Here is a 15,617-nt window from a genome sequence, read left to right as displayed (position 1 = left end):
AGAGGGTGGGGCAGTTAAAGAGGGTAGTAGGTATTAGGTTGTTGTTGTCTAGTTGCATTTGCTGCATATTTCATGCTAATTTTTGGTATAAATAAACAGTAATTGTGTTTCAACTTACAAACCTGGTGACTGTAATTATTGGGCAGCCAAGAACCAAAGGCTTCTGGAATGTTTATAAGAATTATAAGCGGATGCTCCAAAGTGAGTCCATCCGCAACTCCAGAGCCATCATGCGGTCTAACAGGAGCTGCAGCTGGACACACTTCCTGCACATGAAGAAGTCAGGGGCATTGGCCACGTCCCTGAACTGCCACATTGAGCACGAGGAGCATAACAGATAGAACATTCCAGATGCTCACTTACTGTGCGATTCCTTTATGGAATTCTCTACTCAAGAGGGCTATGGATGATAAATCAATGAATATATTCAAGACACAGATCACTGGAATTTTGGACTTCAATTTCCTTTCCACCTTCTCTTCTCTCAAGGGTACTGCCCCAGTTTGGCCAATAAGTTTCACCCGAGAACCATTCTCGTGAATCTATGGCCATTCAGATAAGTCTGCCTTTGCGTTTTTGCTACCAAAGTGGCTAGCCTTGCATTTCTCCAATATATAGTGCATCTGCCATCCATTTGCCCACTCACTCAACTTTTCCAAATCACACTGAAGGATCTCTGCATCCTCCTCACAGCTCACCTTCCACCCAACTTGGTGTCATCTGCAAAGGTGTCATCTGCAAATTTGGAGATATTACATCTTGTTCCCTCATCTAAATCATTAATACATATTGTGGATAGCTGGGGTCCTAGCACCGATCCCTGCGGTACCCCACTACTCACTGCCTGCCAATTTGAAAAAGACCTATGAATTGCTATTCTTTGTTTGCTGTTTGTTGACCAATTTTCTATCTATCTCAATACACTACCCCTAATCCTATGCGCTTTAATTTTACACACTAATCTCTTATGTGGGACTTTGTCAAAAGCCTTTGGAAAGTCCAAATATACCACATCCACTGGCTCCCCCTTGTCAACTCTACAAGTTACATACTCGAAGAATTCCAGTCATTTGTCAAGCATGCTTTCTCTTTCATAAATCCATGCTGACTCTGTCCAATGCTGCCAGTATTTTCTAAATGCTCTGTTATAAAACCTTTGATAATGGCTTCTAGAATTTTCCCCACTACTTACACAAGGCTGACTGGTCCATAATTCCCTGCTTACCCTCCAATCTTCAAGAACTGTTCCAGAGTCTATAGAATTCCAGCATTTTCTGTTTTTATTTCCGATTTCCAGCACCTATAGCATTTTGGTTTCATAGAATTTATAGTGCAGAAGGAGGCCATTCGGCCCATCGAGTTTGCACCGGCTCTTGAAAAGAGCACCCTAACCAAGGTCAACACCTCCACCCTATCCCCATAACCCAATAACCCCACCCAACACTAAGGGCAATTTTGGACACTAAGGGCAATTTATCATGGCCAATCCACCTAATCTGCACATCTTTGTACTGTGGGAGGAAACCGGAGCACCCGAAGGAAACCCACGCACACACGGGGAGGATGTGCAGACTCCGCACAGACCGTGACCCAAGCCACAGACCGTGACCCAAGCCGGAATCAAACCTGGGACCCTGGAGCTGTGAAGCAATTGTGCTATCCACAATGCTACCGTGCTGCCCATTTCATCGTATACTCTCTCTTAGCTGCTCTTAATTTTTTCACTGTCTCTCTGAACTTTATATATTCAGCCTAGCTCTCACCTGATTATAAACTTGACATGTCACATCCACCTTTTTTTCTGCAACATGTTACTCTCTTATTTCTCTCGGCATCCAGGGGCTTTAGCTTTGTTTGTCCTACCTTTCCCCAGTGTAGACACCCATTTCCAACTGTGCCTAAATTATCTCCTTTTTAAAAGATAATCCAATGTTTGCCAATCTTTTGATTTCAATTTGCATGGGCCAGATCTGTTCTCACTCCACTGAAACTGACCCGCCCCCATGTAATTATCTTACCCCACAAATTGCTTTGTCCCTTTCCATAACGTTTCACAAACTCTGTTTCTATCTCCATGGGAGTTGTCTAACCTGAGTGTTTCCAGCATTATCTGTAAAGGAATACGGCCATATTTCATTTTTTTCTACTCAATGACCTTTCCCCCATTTAATGATCTTACTGAATAACCATGTTACGTTCAGTTACCAAAGCAAATTGCATCAGTCACATTAATTGTGCAAGAACAGTATCTTGGACCAACACTAAGCAAGATAAAGGTTAAACCACCATTTGGTCTTTTGCCTGAAGGCCATGTATACTAAGGGAGAAAAATGACAGGGAAGATAGGGGACATGAAAACAATAGTCAATGCAAACATCAGCTATTCTATCCATTCTCATTTAATCGCAGTAAGTATCACTAGAAAATGAATTGAAAGGATCGATGTTGCAGTCCTATCGGTAGAAAATAGATTTACTTTTAAAAAATAAACAACACAAGTATGATTCAGCCATGTTATTCTTTTGAAATGGACTTGTATTCACTTTATAGAACATAACCGTAACAATTATTTAGTTTATTCTAAATTTTATGAAGTAGCCTTAACACACAATGGGAATACTAAATTCTACCCCATGAATCATGCAAGTCTTCTAGATCCCGCCTAGTATTTAAGCATTGAACTTTGGCACAGATTCTTTACACGTTTCATATTCATGGCTGTAAAACTGCGCTAGGATGACCTTTGTCCTACCACCAACATGAATGCTTGCTTGCAGATTAGATCATCCTCCCTTTTGTTAACAAATACTCCCATAAAACCGGTGTTGCTCAACTTGATTAAAATTAGCTACTGGATAGCATTTTCTTACATTCAAATATTTTCATGAGCAAGAACAGCATAAAGAACAAAACTTGGAAAGTGAAAAGTGCTCGTTATAACTGTTAAATTACAAGCATAGTATTAGTGTTAAGCTGTCAGGCTTCACTCTCATCCCAAAGAGAAGTGAATGGAAGTCCTTGGAGGTGCAAAACACACTCTGAAGTCAGGCTTTAAAATCCACTTCACATTGACTTTAAATTTGTCGTACAAATCTTTATAGAAAATGTAGAACCACGACAATTTGATCTATTAAAACTAATTAACAAGGGATTGAGGAGGCTTATTGATTGTAATCTAACTAATATCTTCATATTCACCTGGATTCTTTTTCTCAATGGGAAAAGGCCCAGTTCTACATTCACTGGGAGTATCCTTGCATTATTTCCTAGCTGTGAGATAGATTCAAGAAGAAAATTTATTCCATTTAAGTTTTGAAACATTAAACTTAAGAAAACATTTCGGATACATATTAGACATATGGAAGATAGATTTAGTGCAATTTAGGAGCTATTTGATTAAAAATTCATTTGAGATGCCTTTTTTTCATAATTGGAAGCAATGAAAATCTGTTGTCCTAATTTAATTTGTTTAATTCTTTCAGATATGAACCAAAATCCATGTATTCGTAACAGTGAAATTCACCAAGATCTTCAAATAGTGAAATGGCACCGGAAGCACAGCACCTAAACTAGTCAAATGCAGCAGGCGTCGTGCCAATTAACGTCTCATAAATTCAGAGCACTTCATTGACTTCAATGAAAAATTCAGGAGGGAGCGAGGGGGGTTGCCAGGAACAGCACCAAGCGTACCCAAAAACTGAGGCATCAACCTTGTGAAGTTGCAACACAGAACTCCTTGCTTGCCAAATAGCAGAAGCAGCAGAAGACAGAACTAGGTGATCCCACACCCAAAAGATCAGCTGTACACTATGCAGTCCTGTCATATCAAGTCAAAAATGATGGTGGACAATCAAACAACAAACAAAAGGGGGAGACTAGTTAGTGCAAAAGATAAGGCTGAAGCATTTACAGCCATCTTCAGCCAGATATGCTGGGTGAATGATCCATCTCAGCCTCCTCGGGAGGTTCTCAACATCACAGATGCAAGTCTTCAGCCAATTCGATTCACTCCACATGATATGAAGAAATGGCTGAAGGTACTTAACACTGCAAAGACTATGAGCCCTGACAATATTCCGGCAATAATAGTGAAGATGTGCTCCAGCACTGTACCCAGCATCTACCCAACAATGTGGAAAAATGCCCAGGTACGTCTGGTCGACAAAAAGCAGGACAAATCCAACCCAGGCAATTCCTGCTGAATCAGTCTACTTTCAATCACCAGCAAAGTGATGAAAAGTGTCACCGACATTTCTATCAAACAGCATTTGCTTAGCAATAACCTGCTCACAGACCTTCAGTTCTGGTTCCCCCAGGTCCACTGAACTCCTGACCTCATTACAACCTTAGTTCAAAAATGGACAAATTAGCTTAATTTCAGAGGTCTGCCTGAAAAATAATGAAAGATTCTGGTTCCACCGTCTTTTGAGGAAGAGTTCTAAAGACTCAAACCTAAAATAATTTTTCTTCATCTGTCTTAAATGGGTGACCCCTTATTTTTAAAAACTGACCCCTAGTTCTAGATTACCTCATAATCCTCTCCACATCTACCCTGTGAAGTCCCGTCAGGATCTTAGATATTTCAATCAAGTCGCTTCTTACTTTTCTAAAACTCCAGCCGATACAAGCCTAGCCTGTCCAGTCTTTCATCACAAGACAACCCGTCCATTCCAGGCATTAGTCCAGTAAATCTTAGATAGGATGGTGTCTGAGACCCCGCTATCTTCAGCTGTTTCATCAATGACCTTTCCTCCAGAAGTGGGGATATTCGTGGATGACTGCGCAATGTTCAGCACCATTTCTGACGCCTCAGATACTGAAGTAGTATGTGTGCACATGCAGCAAGATCAGGACAATATTCACACTTAGGCAGATAGGTGATAAGTAAGGGTACCAGGCAATGGCATCTCAAACAAGAGAGAGCCTAACCATTGCCCCTTGACATTGTTGATTCCCCAACTACCAACACCCTGGGAGGGTCAGAAACCAAAAATGAACCAGCCACAGCAATATTGTGGTTACGTGCAAGTCAGAGGCTGGCAAAATCCCACCTCCCAACTCCCCTAAACCTGTCCACCAAGCATAAATCAGGAGCGTGATGGAATACTCTCCACTTGCCTGGATGAGTGCAGCTCCAGCAACACTCAAGAAGCTGGACACCACCCAGAACAAAGCATCCCACTTGAAAAGCACAATCTACCGTCTTAAATATTTACTCCCTCCACCACCAATACACATAGTTACATCAGTGTGTACCATCTACAAGATGCATTGCAACAACTCACCAAGGCTTCTTCAACAGCACCTTCCAAAACGTGCGACCTCCAACACCTAGAAGGTCAAGGGCAGCAAATGCATGGAAAACCACCACCTGCAAATTGTCCTCTAAGCCACACATTGTTCTGACTTGGAATGATATCACTGTTCCTTCACTGTCACTGGCTCAAAATCCTGGAACTCCCTTCTTAACAGCACTGTGGGTGTTCCTACAACAGAACCTTCCTGAGCAATTAGAGATGCCCACATCCCATAAACAAAGAAAAACACCTACGTTGGCTCCAGGTCAAGCAACACTTTGACAATGGTCAAGCAATGTGTTCATTTTTTAATTCTCACCCTTGTTTTCAATTCCCTCTACAGCCTTGGGTCTCTTTGTCTGTATCTGGTCCAGTCTCGCATCGATTCAAGTCATCCATGCTCCTCCAATTCTGGCTTCACCCGCTGGTGGTCGCACCATCAATTTTCTAGACCCTAAGCTTTCGATTACCCTCTCTCCCATTGAAAGGCACGACAGTGGATGCATACAGTTATACATTGCAAAGATACAACAAGCAAAGTGGCCTAACCAAATAAATTAAGACTAGCATTAAGAAATTAAGAAGCGCCAAGAGATTCATTGAGGGGGAAAATAGAGCATGAGAACAAACTTTAGATGAGGGGAAACCTCTTCACTCGGAGGGTGGTGAACCTGTGAAATTCTCAACGACATAAGGTTGTGGAGGTCAAATCACCAAATATATTTAAGAAATCAAAACATTTCCAGACACTAAAGGCATCAAGGGGAAGAGGGAGCGTGCAGATGTTTTTTTTTAAATATAATTTTTATTGGAATTTTTTACAGAAAATATAAAACATAACGACAAACAATGAAATGCAACAAAATAACCCATAATAACCGTACCACTTCCAGACCGTATCGACGCATGTATCACATCCCCCCAACCCCCATGAACAACAAAAGAACTTCAAAATAAATTTAAATTAAATAAACAAACATAGTCATCGTCCGCCCCCCCCCCCCCCCCCCCCCTTTTCCCTCCCCCTTCCCCCCCCTCTCCAGGGCATCAGCCCATGTCCCGTCTTCGATCTGTTCCCCCAGTTCCCCCTCCCACTTAGCTTTCAGCTCCTCTACTGACGCCTCCTCCGCCTCCTGCATAACCTCGTAGATATCAGATATCTTCCCCTCTCCGACCCAGACCCCCGAAAGCACCCTGTCGCTCACCCCCCTCGCGGGAAGCGAAGGGAATCCCTCCACCTGCCGCCTAGCAAATGCCTTTACCTGCAGATACCTGAACATGTTCCCCGAGGGGAGCCCAAATTTCTCCTCCAACTCCCCCAGGCTCGCAAACCTCCAATCAATAAACACGTCCCTCAGCTGTCTGATGCCCGCTCTGTACCAACCCTGAAATCCCCCATCAATGTTCCCGGGGACGAACCTATGGTTCCCCCTTAACGGAGCCTCTATCGAGCCCCCCACTTCTTCCCTATGTCGCCTCCACTGCCCCCAAATCTTGAGGGTAGCCGCCACCACCGGACTCGTGGTATACCTCGTAGGAGGGAGCGGCCACGGCACCGTTACCAGGGCCCCTAGGCTTGTATCTCCACAGGACGCCCTCTCCATCCGTTTCCATGCTGCCCCCTCCCCCTCCATTACCCACTTGCGCACCATCGACACATTGGCCGCCTAATAATACCCTGAGAGATTGGGTAACGCCAGCCCCCCCCCCCATCTCTACCCCGCTCCAAGAAGACCCTCTTCACCCTCGGGGTCCCATGCGCCCAAACAAAGCTCATGATGCTGCTCGTAACCCTTCTAAAAAAGGCCCTAGGGATAAAGATGGGCAAACACTGAAAAAGGAACAAGAACCTCGGGAGAACCGTCATTTTGACGGACTGCACTCTACCCGCCAACGATAGCGGCACCATGTCCCACCTTTTAAATTCCTCTTCCATCTGCTCCACCAGCCTGGTAAAATTAAGCTTATGGACAGTCCCCCAACTCCTGGCCACCTGCACCCCCAGGTATCTGAAACTCTTCACTGCCCTCTTAAATGGGAGTCTCCCAATTCCCTCCTCCTGATCACCCGGGTGTACTACAAATACCTCACTCTTGCCTAAATTTAACTTATAGCCCGAGAAGCCCCCAAATTCCGCTAACAGCTCCATCACCCCCGGCATTCCCCCTTCTGGATCCGCCACATACAACAGCAGGTCGTCCGCATACAGCGATACACGATGTTCCTCCCCACCCCGCACCAGACCCCTCCATCTCCCTGACTCCCTCAACGCCATAGCCAAAGGTTCAATTGCCAGTGCAAAGAGCAGGGGGGACAGGGGGCACCCCTGCCTGGTCACACGGTAGAGCCTAAAGTACTCCGATCTCCTTCCATTTGTAACTACACTCGCCATCGGAGCTGCGTAGAGCAGCCTCACCCATTTGATGAATCCCTCCCCGAATCCGAACCGCTCCAGCACCTCCCACAGGTACACCCACTCAACTCTATCAAACGCTTTCTCCGCATCCAGCGCCACCACTATCTCCGCCTCCCCCTCCACTGCCGGCATCATAATAACATTTAGCAGTCTCCGCACATTCGTGTTGAGCTGCCGTCCCTTGACAAATCCTGTCTGATCCTCATGTATCACCCCTGGCACACAGTCCTCTATCCTGGTGGCCAGGATCTTCGCCAGCAACTTAGCGTCAACATTGAGGAGCGAGATAGGCCTGTATGATCCACACTGCAAGGGGTCCTTATCCCGCTTTAGGATCAGAGAGATCAGTGCCCGCGACATCGTTGGGGGCAAAGCCCCCCCCCTCCCATGCCTCATTGAAAGCTCACCAGATCCGCATACTTTTTATAAAATTCCACCGGGAACCCGTCCGGCCCCGGCGCCTTACCTGGCTGCATTTGTCCAATCCCCCTGACTAGCTCCTCCAACTCTATCGGCGCCCCCAGCCCCTCTACCAGCTCCTCTTGAACCCTTGGGAACCGTAGCCTGTTCATGAAGCTCTCCATCCCCCCTCTCCCCATCGGAGGTTCTGACCGGTACAGTTCCTCGTAGAAGTCCCTAAAGACCCCATTTACTTCTGTCCCCTTCTGCACTACATTCCCACCCCTATCCGTCACTCCACCAATTTCCCTAGCCGCATCTCGCCTGCGGAGCTGATGCGCCAACATCCTGCTCGCCTTCTCCCCATACTCATATACCGTGTCCTGCGACCTCCGCCACTGTGTCTCCGCCTTTCTGGTGGTCAACAAGTCAAATTTGGTCTGCAAACTGCGCCGTTCCCCCAGCAACCCCTCCTCCGGTGCCTCCGCGTATCTCCTGTCCACATCCAGGAGCTCTCCCACCAGTCTCTCCCTCTCCTTCCTCTCCCTCCTTTCCCTATGGGCCCGGATGGAGATCAGCTCTCCCCGGATCACTGCTTTCAGAGCCTCCCAGACCATCCCCACCCGGACCTCCCCCCGTATCATTGGTATCAAGATACCCCTCAATACTTCCCCGGACCCTCCTACACACCTCCTCATCAGCCAGCAGCCCCACATCCAGGCGCCAGAGCGGGCGCTGGTCCCGCGCCTCCCCCATCTCCAGATCAACCCAGTGCGGAGCATGGTCTGAGATCGCTATGGCCGAATACTCTGCATCCTGCACCTTCGGGATCAATCCCCTGCTCAGGATGAAAAAATCTATTCGGGAATAGACCCTATGGACATGGGAGAAAAAGGAATACTCCCGCGCTCTCGGCCTCCCAAACCTCCAGGGATCCACCCCTCCCATCTGGTCCCTAAACCCCCTCAGCACTCTGGCAGCCGCCGGTCTCCTACCCGTCCTTGAACTGGACCGGTCCAGTGGGGGATCCAGCACTGTGTTAAAGTCTCCCCCCATGATCAGGCCCCCTGCCTCCAGGTCCGGAATGCGGCCCAACAAGCGCCTCATGAAGCCGGCATCATCCCAATTCGGGGCATATACATTAACCAGCACCACCTTCTCTCCCTGCAGCCTACCCTTCACCATAATATATCTGCCCTCCTTGTCCGACACCACCTCAGCCGCCTCGAACGCCACCCTCTTCCCCACCAGGATCGCCACCCCCGGTTCTTCGCGTCCAATCCTGAGTGAAAAACCTGCCCCACCCACCCCTTCCTCAGACGAACCTAGTCCGCCACCTTCAAGTGGGTCTCCTGGAGCACAGCCACGTCCGCCTTCAGCCCCTTCAGATGAGAAAATACCCTGGTTCTCTTAACCGGCCCATTCAGCCCCCTCATGTTCCAGGTAATCAGCCGAATCAGAGAGCAACCTCCCCCTCTCCCCTGCCGGCTAGCCATAGCTTATCGACTGCTCGCCCCAGGCCAGCTCGCCCCGCGTGACCCGTTCCCCATGGCGATAACGCCTCTCCTCTACCCCCCCAGCCCACGCCAGCTCCTTCCTGGCCATTCCAGCAGCAACCCGGTATCCCCCCCCACCCCCCCAGGCTAGGACCCCACCTAGACGCGACGCACCCTCCATGGTACTTCCGTGAGTCAGCTGACGTCTGCTGACCCGGCAGCTCCTGCCAAAACCCATCTCCTCCCGGCATGGGGTCATCCCCCTCTTGCCACACCTCCTTGGCACCGCTTCAGCGCGGGAAAGAAAACCAGTAGAGACCACGCCCCCACATCCAGCTCCGCCCCCCCTGCCCCGCAGCGCGGACAACCAGAGGAAAGCCCGCGCTTTCACACTGCCACACCCCACCCTTGCGACGCAGCTCCTCAAAATCCAGTTTCACCCCAACCCCCGGCCCCGTACAGAAGAGAACATATAAAGCACATACCCCCAACGTTGCCCACATACCCCACATCCATACCCAACAGACAAACCCACCCGGAAACAGAGCAAAAAGAAAAGCAGCATAAAAAAAACACGTGTCAAAATTGAAGAACAGCAACAGCGAAAACAGCAACGGCCATAGAGTGTCCCCAGATCCTAGTTCGAGTCCAGTTTCTCCGCCTGTACAAAGGCCCACGCCTCCTCCGGAGACTCGAAGTAGTGGTGCCGGTCCTTATATGTCACCCACAGACGCGCAGGCTGCAGCATTCCAAATCTGACCTGCTTGGCATGCAGCACCGCCTTCGTCCGGTTGAACCCGGCCCTCCGCTTTGCCACCTCCGCACTCCAGTCCTGGTAGATTCGTACTACCGAATTCTCCCACTTGCTGCTCCTCTCTTTCTTGGCCCAGCGCAGCACACACTCCCGGTCACTAAATCGATGGAACCGCACCAGCACCGCCCGCTGGGGTTCATTTGCCTTAGGCCTCCTGGCCAGCACTCTGTGAGCTCCCTCAAGCTCCAGGGGCAAATGGAAGGACCCCGCTCCCATCAACGAGCTCAACATCGTGGTCACGTACCACGGGAGATCCAACCCCTCCAGCCCCTCTGCCAGGCCCAGGATCCTCAAATTCTTTCGCCTCGTGCAAACGTCCAGCTCCTCCAAGCGGTCTTGCCACTTTTTGTGAAGTGCCTCGTACAACTCCACTTTCCCCACGAGGACCACGGCCTCCTCCTCCCGCTCAGCGGCCTGCTGCTGCAACTCCCGGATAGACACCTCCTGGGCCGCCTGAGCTCCAAGCAGCTTGTTGGTAGTCGCATTCAGTGAGTCCAGCAACTCAGCCTTCAGCTCCGCAAAACAGCGCAGAAGAGCAGCTTGCTGCTCCTGCGCCCACTTCCACCAGTCCTCAGGTGTTCCGCCGGCCGCCATTTTGTCTTTCTTCCCCCGCTTTTCTTGTGGAGCTGCTGCAGCCTTTTCCTTTGCCCCACTCCGGGTGAGCACCATAAATTATGGGGAATGCTCCTCTAGACACCTTCCCCCACCGGGATTCGTCGAGACAGCGCCGTTTGGGGCCCTCAAATCGGCCCAAAAGTCCTTAAGTAGCGGGAGCTGCGGCAACTGCAAAGCCGGTTTTCTGACCGCTCCACTCCTAGTCCAGGCCATCCACCGGTGGAGAATCTGAGAAGGAGTGTTCCCACACGGGGAAAATTCCAAACAGCACCACTACGAGCCCTTAAAAGAGCCCCAAAGTCCGAAAATAGTGGGAGCCACTGAACGTACGGCTTAGCTCTGCATCACCGCTACCGGAAGTCCGTCTCCGCTTCTTCAATGGCCTTGGTGAGATCTTTTCACAGTTCTTCCCTCTGCTGCTAGAATTCAGCTTTCATAAAGGCCCTCAGGTCAGCTTGAGACCTATAAGCTGGCCCTTCCCCCGCTAGCATGCTTGAAGAGGCTTTTGTTTGTTGCTGTTCAGACAAATCTTGCACTGTTTCTGAGGGTCTGATAACCAAGAAACATCCTATTCCTGGGGGGAAATACTCCTTGAACATTCACCCACGCCTTTTCATCGAAATTCCAACCCGTGCTGCCCAAAAAAGAGCTCTTTTCTGCAACCTTAGGCAGGAGCTGCCTCGTGTGTGCTCACTCACTTCATGATGCACACCGGAAGTCCCAGCGTGCAGATGTTTTCATAAGACGATCAGCCATAATCACAATGAATGGCAGAGCAGGCTTGATGAGTTGATTGGACTACTCCTGCTCCTATTTTCTATTTCCTTCTTTAAGACAATTCTTAAAGCCTTCAGCTTTGACAAATCTTTCTGTCACCTGATCTAATATTTCCCCATGTGGTTTGATATCATATTTTGAATCATAATACTCCTGTGAAGTACCTAGGGGTGTTTAATTACATTAAATGAGCTATACAAGTTCTTGAAAAGATAATCCGTGCAGTTATTTAGGCATATTATAACCAATTTCCGTGATAAATACAGCACTCACACAACTACTGTAAAATTTAAAGGGATCACGCACTGAAAAAAACTGGCCACGCACAACTACATTTTAAAGGGAGCACTCAATATCATAGTGCACTCCACACATCATGATAATCCCCAGGCAAGTGCGAAGAACTGCACTCCAATAACAAAATGGCATCGAGCTCATCAAATGCCAGTTGGCTACTTGCGCCATTTTTCAAATAACATGTCTTTTTGAAGAAATGTAAACATTGATATACCAAGCATTCAAGTTCGACTAGATATTAGACTAGTGTTCCTCCACGTTCTATTCAGTTTGCTGATCACTGAGGAAAAATTCCAAAGACTTCTTCATGAATAAATTATTTACACATTTGAGGACTTTATCACTTTGCAAAACCACTTTGATGCATACTTCATCAGAGCCAAGAACAATCAAGACAATGGCATGACCCACCTCTTTTTAAAAAGATTACCATGAGACGTACTACATACAGGTCTACGTGAGGTATTATGCTAAATATGTTATAGCAAAATCTAGAGGTTGAGTTGATCCAAAAGAGTAGGCTTGGCCATGATTGATTTTAGTAAAGCAAGTTTTGTTTCTCAAATATTGCAAATTTTCCCTCCCACCATCAGTTTCCTTGGACTGAATTTAAATTTCACTTTCAAAATGCTCAGGTTTCATTAATGTATCCAAAATTTATAGACAATATTCAACATTTAGGAAAAAGATTTTGAGCCAAATGTTCCAATTTCTGTTAAATTGATTTTTATGTCAGCAACTTTGTCAATGCTACTGGTCTGACAGTTTTTTTTTATTGACTGCTGCACATTCTATTAGACACAGCTTTGTACAAACTCAACAAGACAAATGACTAGTTAAATGGTTTGAAGTTGTGTTGGTTGAGGGAGGCGACTGGCAAAGCATTTAAAAAAAATAAGGTTGTGGGATCTTTAACATCCACCTGAACTACAGAAATAAAGACCGGTCTTCTATTCCATAATTCACAGACAATGCATGTCAAACAAATGAGTGGTTTGTTCATTTTAGGCATCAATTGAGGAGCAGTGATCAAAACCTACTAACTTAAGTGAGTTAACAATGAAACTAGCATTTAGATGGTATTAAAACTTGCACTTTTCCTCCAGTGTGTAATTTAGCTCTGCATAGACCTGACTTGTAAGAACAGACAATATTAAAACATTCAGCCTCTATTTTTGGAAGTTGGTCTGCTCCACACCAAGTGCATTTCGGCCAAAGCCAAAATATCAGATATAAAAGCAGAAAAATACTAAAATATGGGAACATTTGTGACTCTCGCCATGGAGAAAGGCACCATAAATGTGTGTTTTTCAAGGCAGCAATCGGGTTTCGTCTGATTGAAAAAGAAACAGTGGCTTCCCTATGCAGTAATTTGGCTGCACTGATTACTAAACGGTGACTGCCTTTTATACCCAAGTTCACGTAAACGATGTAACCAGCACGGTAGCACAGTGGGTTCTATGCCTGGTTTGGGTCACTGTCTGTGCAGAGTCTGCACGTTCCCCCTATGTCTGCGTGGGTTTCCTTGGGTGCTCCAGTTTCCTCTCACAAAGTCTGGAAAGACGTGCTGCTAGATGAATTGGACATTCTGAATTCTCGCTCAGTGTACCTGAACAGGTGCCAGAGTGTAGTAACTAGGGAATTTTCACAGTAACTTCATTGCAGTGTTAATGTAAGCCTACTTGTGACAATAATAAACATTATCATTAACCACAAAGCTCATTAGATTAAATTATATCACCGCCAGCAGTGAGCAGTCCGAAGCTACTAAGTTGGTCGGGGGGAGTTCTCAATCGCCATTGAGGGTCATTTTACCTGAGTAGCGGAACTGCCTGAACAACGAGAGCCGCTTCATGATCCCGGCCGCCCGCGCCGCCATTTCCATTTGCAGCTCGGGCCACAGAGCCGCCTCCGCCCCTCCCCCTCAGACAGCGGGGGGGACCTCACACCGCCTGAACAAAACACAACACCCGCCACAAAATACAGCTGCTCCCAGATAGCTCACTGATATATATTTTTGTGTTATTGCATTAATCTGCTGCACTGCTGGAGGTGACAGAATGCGGCTTCGGTGAATTTGGGTGAAATGTGGCGATGGTTGTGGTGAAGGCGGAGTTGGGCGTGGGCTGGGAGGGTCGTGGGGATCCGCTGGGCTGGCAGTTGCTCGGAGCCGGGGGAGGAGGGAGAGCGGATCCTGGACTGAGGCTGCCGGCAAACCCCTGATCAAAGACAGCGGCCAAGCTGTCGGGGGTGGGCGGGCAGTTGAGAGAGAAGCGGAGTCTGGGGACCGAAGGCGCTCGGTGAGTGGGAGTGGGGTGGGTGGGTGGGGGGGGGAAGCCGGGTTCCTGGACTATGTGAGGCGGGAAGGAGGAAGAGCGGGCCGGCCCCCGGGCAGCGGGCCGGCCCCCGGGCAGGCAGGCAACGGGCCGGCTCCAGGCAGGCATGCTGGCAGCGGGCCGGGCCCCAGGCAGGCAGGCAACGGGCCGGCCCCCAGGCAGGCTGGCAGCGGGCCGGCCCCAGGCAGGCAGGTAGCGGGTCGAGCTGCGAATGCTGCAGATTTTGTTTTTTTGCGAGTGTGTTTATTTGTTGCTGCCTGTCGCTGAGCCACACTCGCTGCCTGTGATCGACAGGTTGCATTGGCGATTCACTGTCAACCCCTGTTAGGTCTACGCGCTCTCTAACTGTTCATGACCATTGACTGCTCGTTGAGGAAGCTGCTGTATGCGGTTTAAATTATAATGCAGTGCTTAGCTTGGAGGCCTTTTCCAGCAAGATGTATTTGATCGATTACGCACTGCTAGCAAATAGGATATCAGTAAATCCCTTCATGTAAATTACATTGTTCCATAATTTATTTTATCGTGATGTCACCCAGGCGTGTCCAAACTGTCCCCTTGCAGCCTTGACCCGTGGTATGTTGGCCCTAAAAGTCCAGGCAACTTCGTCCTATTTGTGGTTTTATTTATTTATTTTTGCTGGTAGAGGCTTTCTGCTTTATCGTTGTTTCCAAATGGTAAACTGCTTACCACAGTACGTTCAGTATTATAGTGCCGCAAGTGAGAACTTCAACGCTCATCTCTCTGTCAAGTTTATAATTTCTACAAAACAGCTGCAATTGTTGGTTTTCATGTGACCTGAATGTAATGCTGCATATTGTTGCTTGATAGGAAAGGATATGTTATGCTTAATGGTGGTAAATGTTTTCACTCATATGGGGTAAATGTTTTCACTCATGAGGTGACCATTACAACGCTGTGACATTGCCATTGTTATGGTACATCTTTTGCTAAGACAATTTTACTGCTCAATCTTTTCTGTTTTCTACCCAGGTAAAAGTGTGAATGCGTGAAACTGGTTTACTTTTGCGAAAACGATGCTAATCATTTTGGTGGTTAAGTAACCCCACAGTAGGTGTTGATGACCTTATGTTGATGTACATTCCACATAGCTTTTCCTTGGACTTTGTCGTATTGTTTTTGTTGTACTGTATGTCGGGAATATCATGG

The 15,617-nt window shown here is 47.7% G+C and overlaps 2 protein-coding genes across 12 annotated transcripts in view; one reads left to right on the top strand and one right to left on the bottom strand.

The window, feature by feature from the left end:
* Positions 1 to 14,111, bottom strand: part of LOC119967472 (trifunctional enzyme subunit alpha, mitochondrial-like) — an 83,995-nt gene extending 69,884 nt beyond the window's left edge. Inside the window, exon 1 of the mRNA XM_038800046.1 lies at positions 13,927 to 14,111. Within this exon, the coding sequence (XP_038655974.1) occupies positions 13,927 to 13,996 (70 nt within the window). The 5' untranslated portion in view covers positions 13,997 to 14,111. The remainder of the gene's footprint in view (positions 1 to 13,926) is intronic.
* Positions 14,112 to 14,144: 33 nt separating this feature from the next.
* hadhb (hydroxyacyl-CoA dehydrogenase trifunctional multienzyme complex subunit beta) overlaps positions 14,145 to 15,617 on the top strand; it is a 51,814-nt gene continuing 50,341 nt past the window's right edge. For 2 of the 11 annotated variants that reach the window (XM_038800057.1, XM_038800051.1), the window contains exons 1-2: positions 14,262 to 14,411; positions 15,441 to 15,518. Coding sequence is in view for 3 of the 11 variants with exons in the window: in XM_038800049.1 (XP_038655977.1) it covers positions 15,383 to 15,440 (58 nt within the window). In the remaining 8 variants the exon portion in view is untranslated. Of the gene's footprint in view, positions 14,164 to 14,253; positions 14,412 to 14,946; positions 15,024 to 15,104; positions 15,168 to 15,190; positions 15,519 to 15,617 lie in introns of those variants that run through there. The other 9 variants (XM_038800056.1, XM_038800050.1, XM_038800055.1 and 6 more) reach the window with 8 other exon arrangements.

This window comes from Scyliorhinus canicula, chromosome 6 (genome assembly GCF_902713615.1).
Source record: "Scyliorhinus canicula chromosome 6, sScyCan1.1, whole genome shotgun sequence".
Taxonomy (NCBI): domain Eukaryota; kingdom Metazoa; phylum Chordata; class Chondrichthyes; order Carcharhiniformes; family Scyliorhinidae; genus Scyliorhinus; species Scyliorhinus canicula.
Note: the sequence above shows the minus strand (reverse complement) of the source record. Positions and strands in the feature narration are given on the sequence as shown.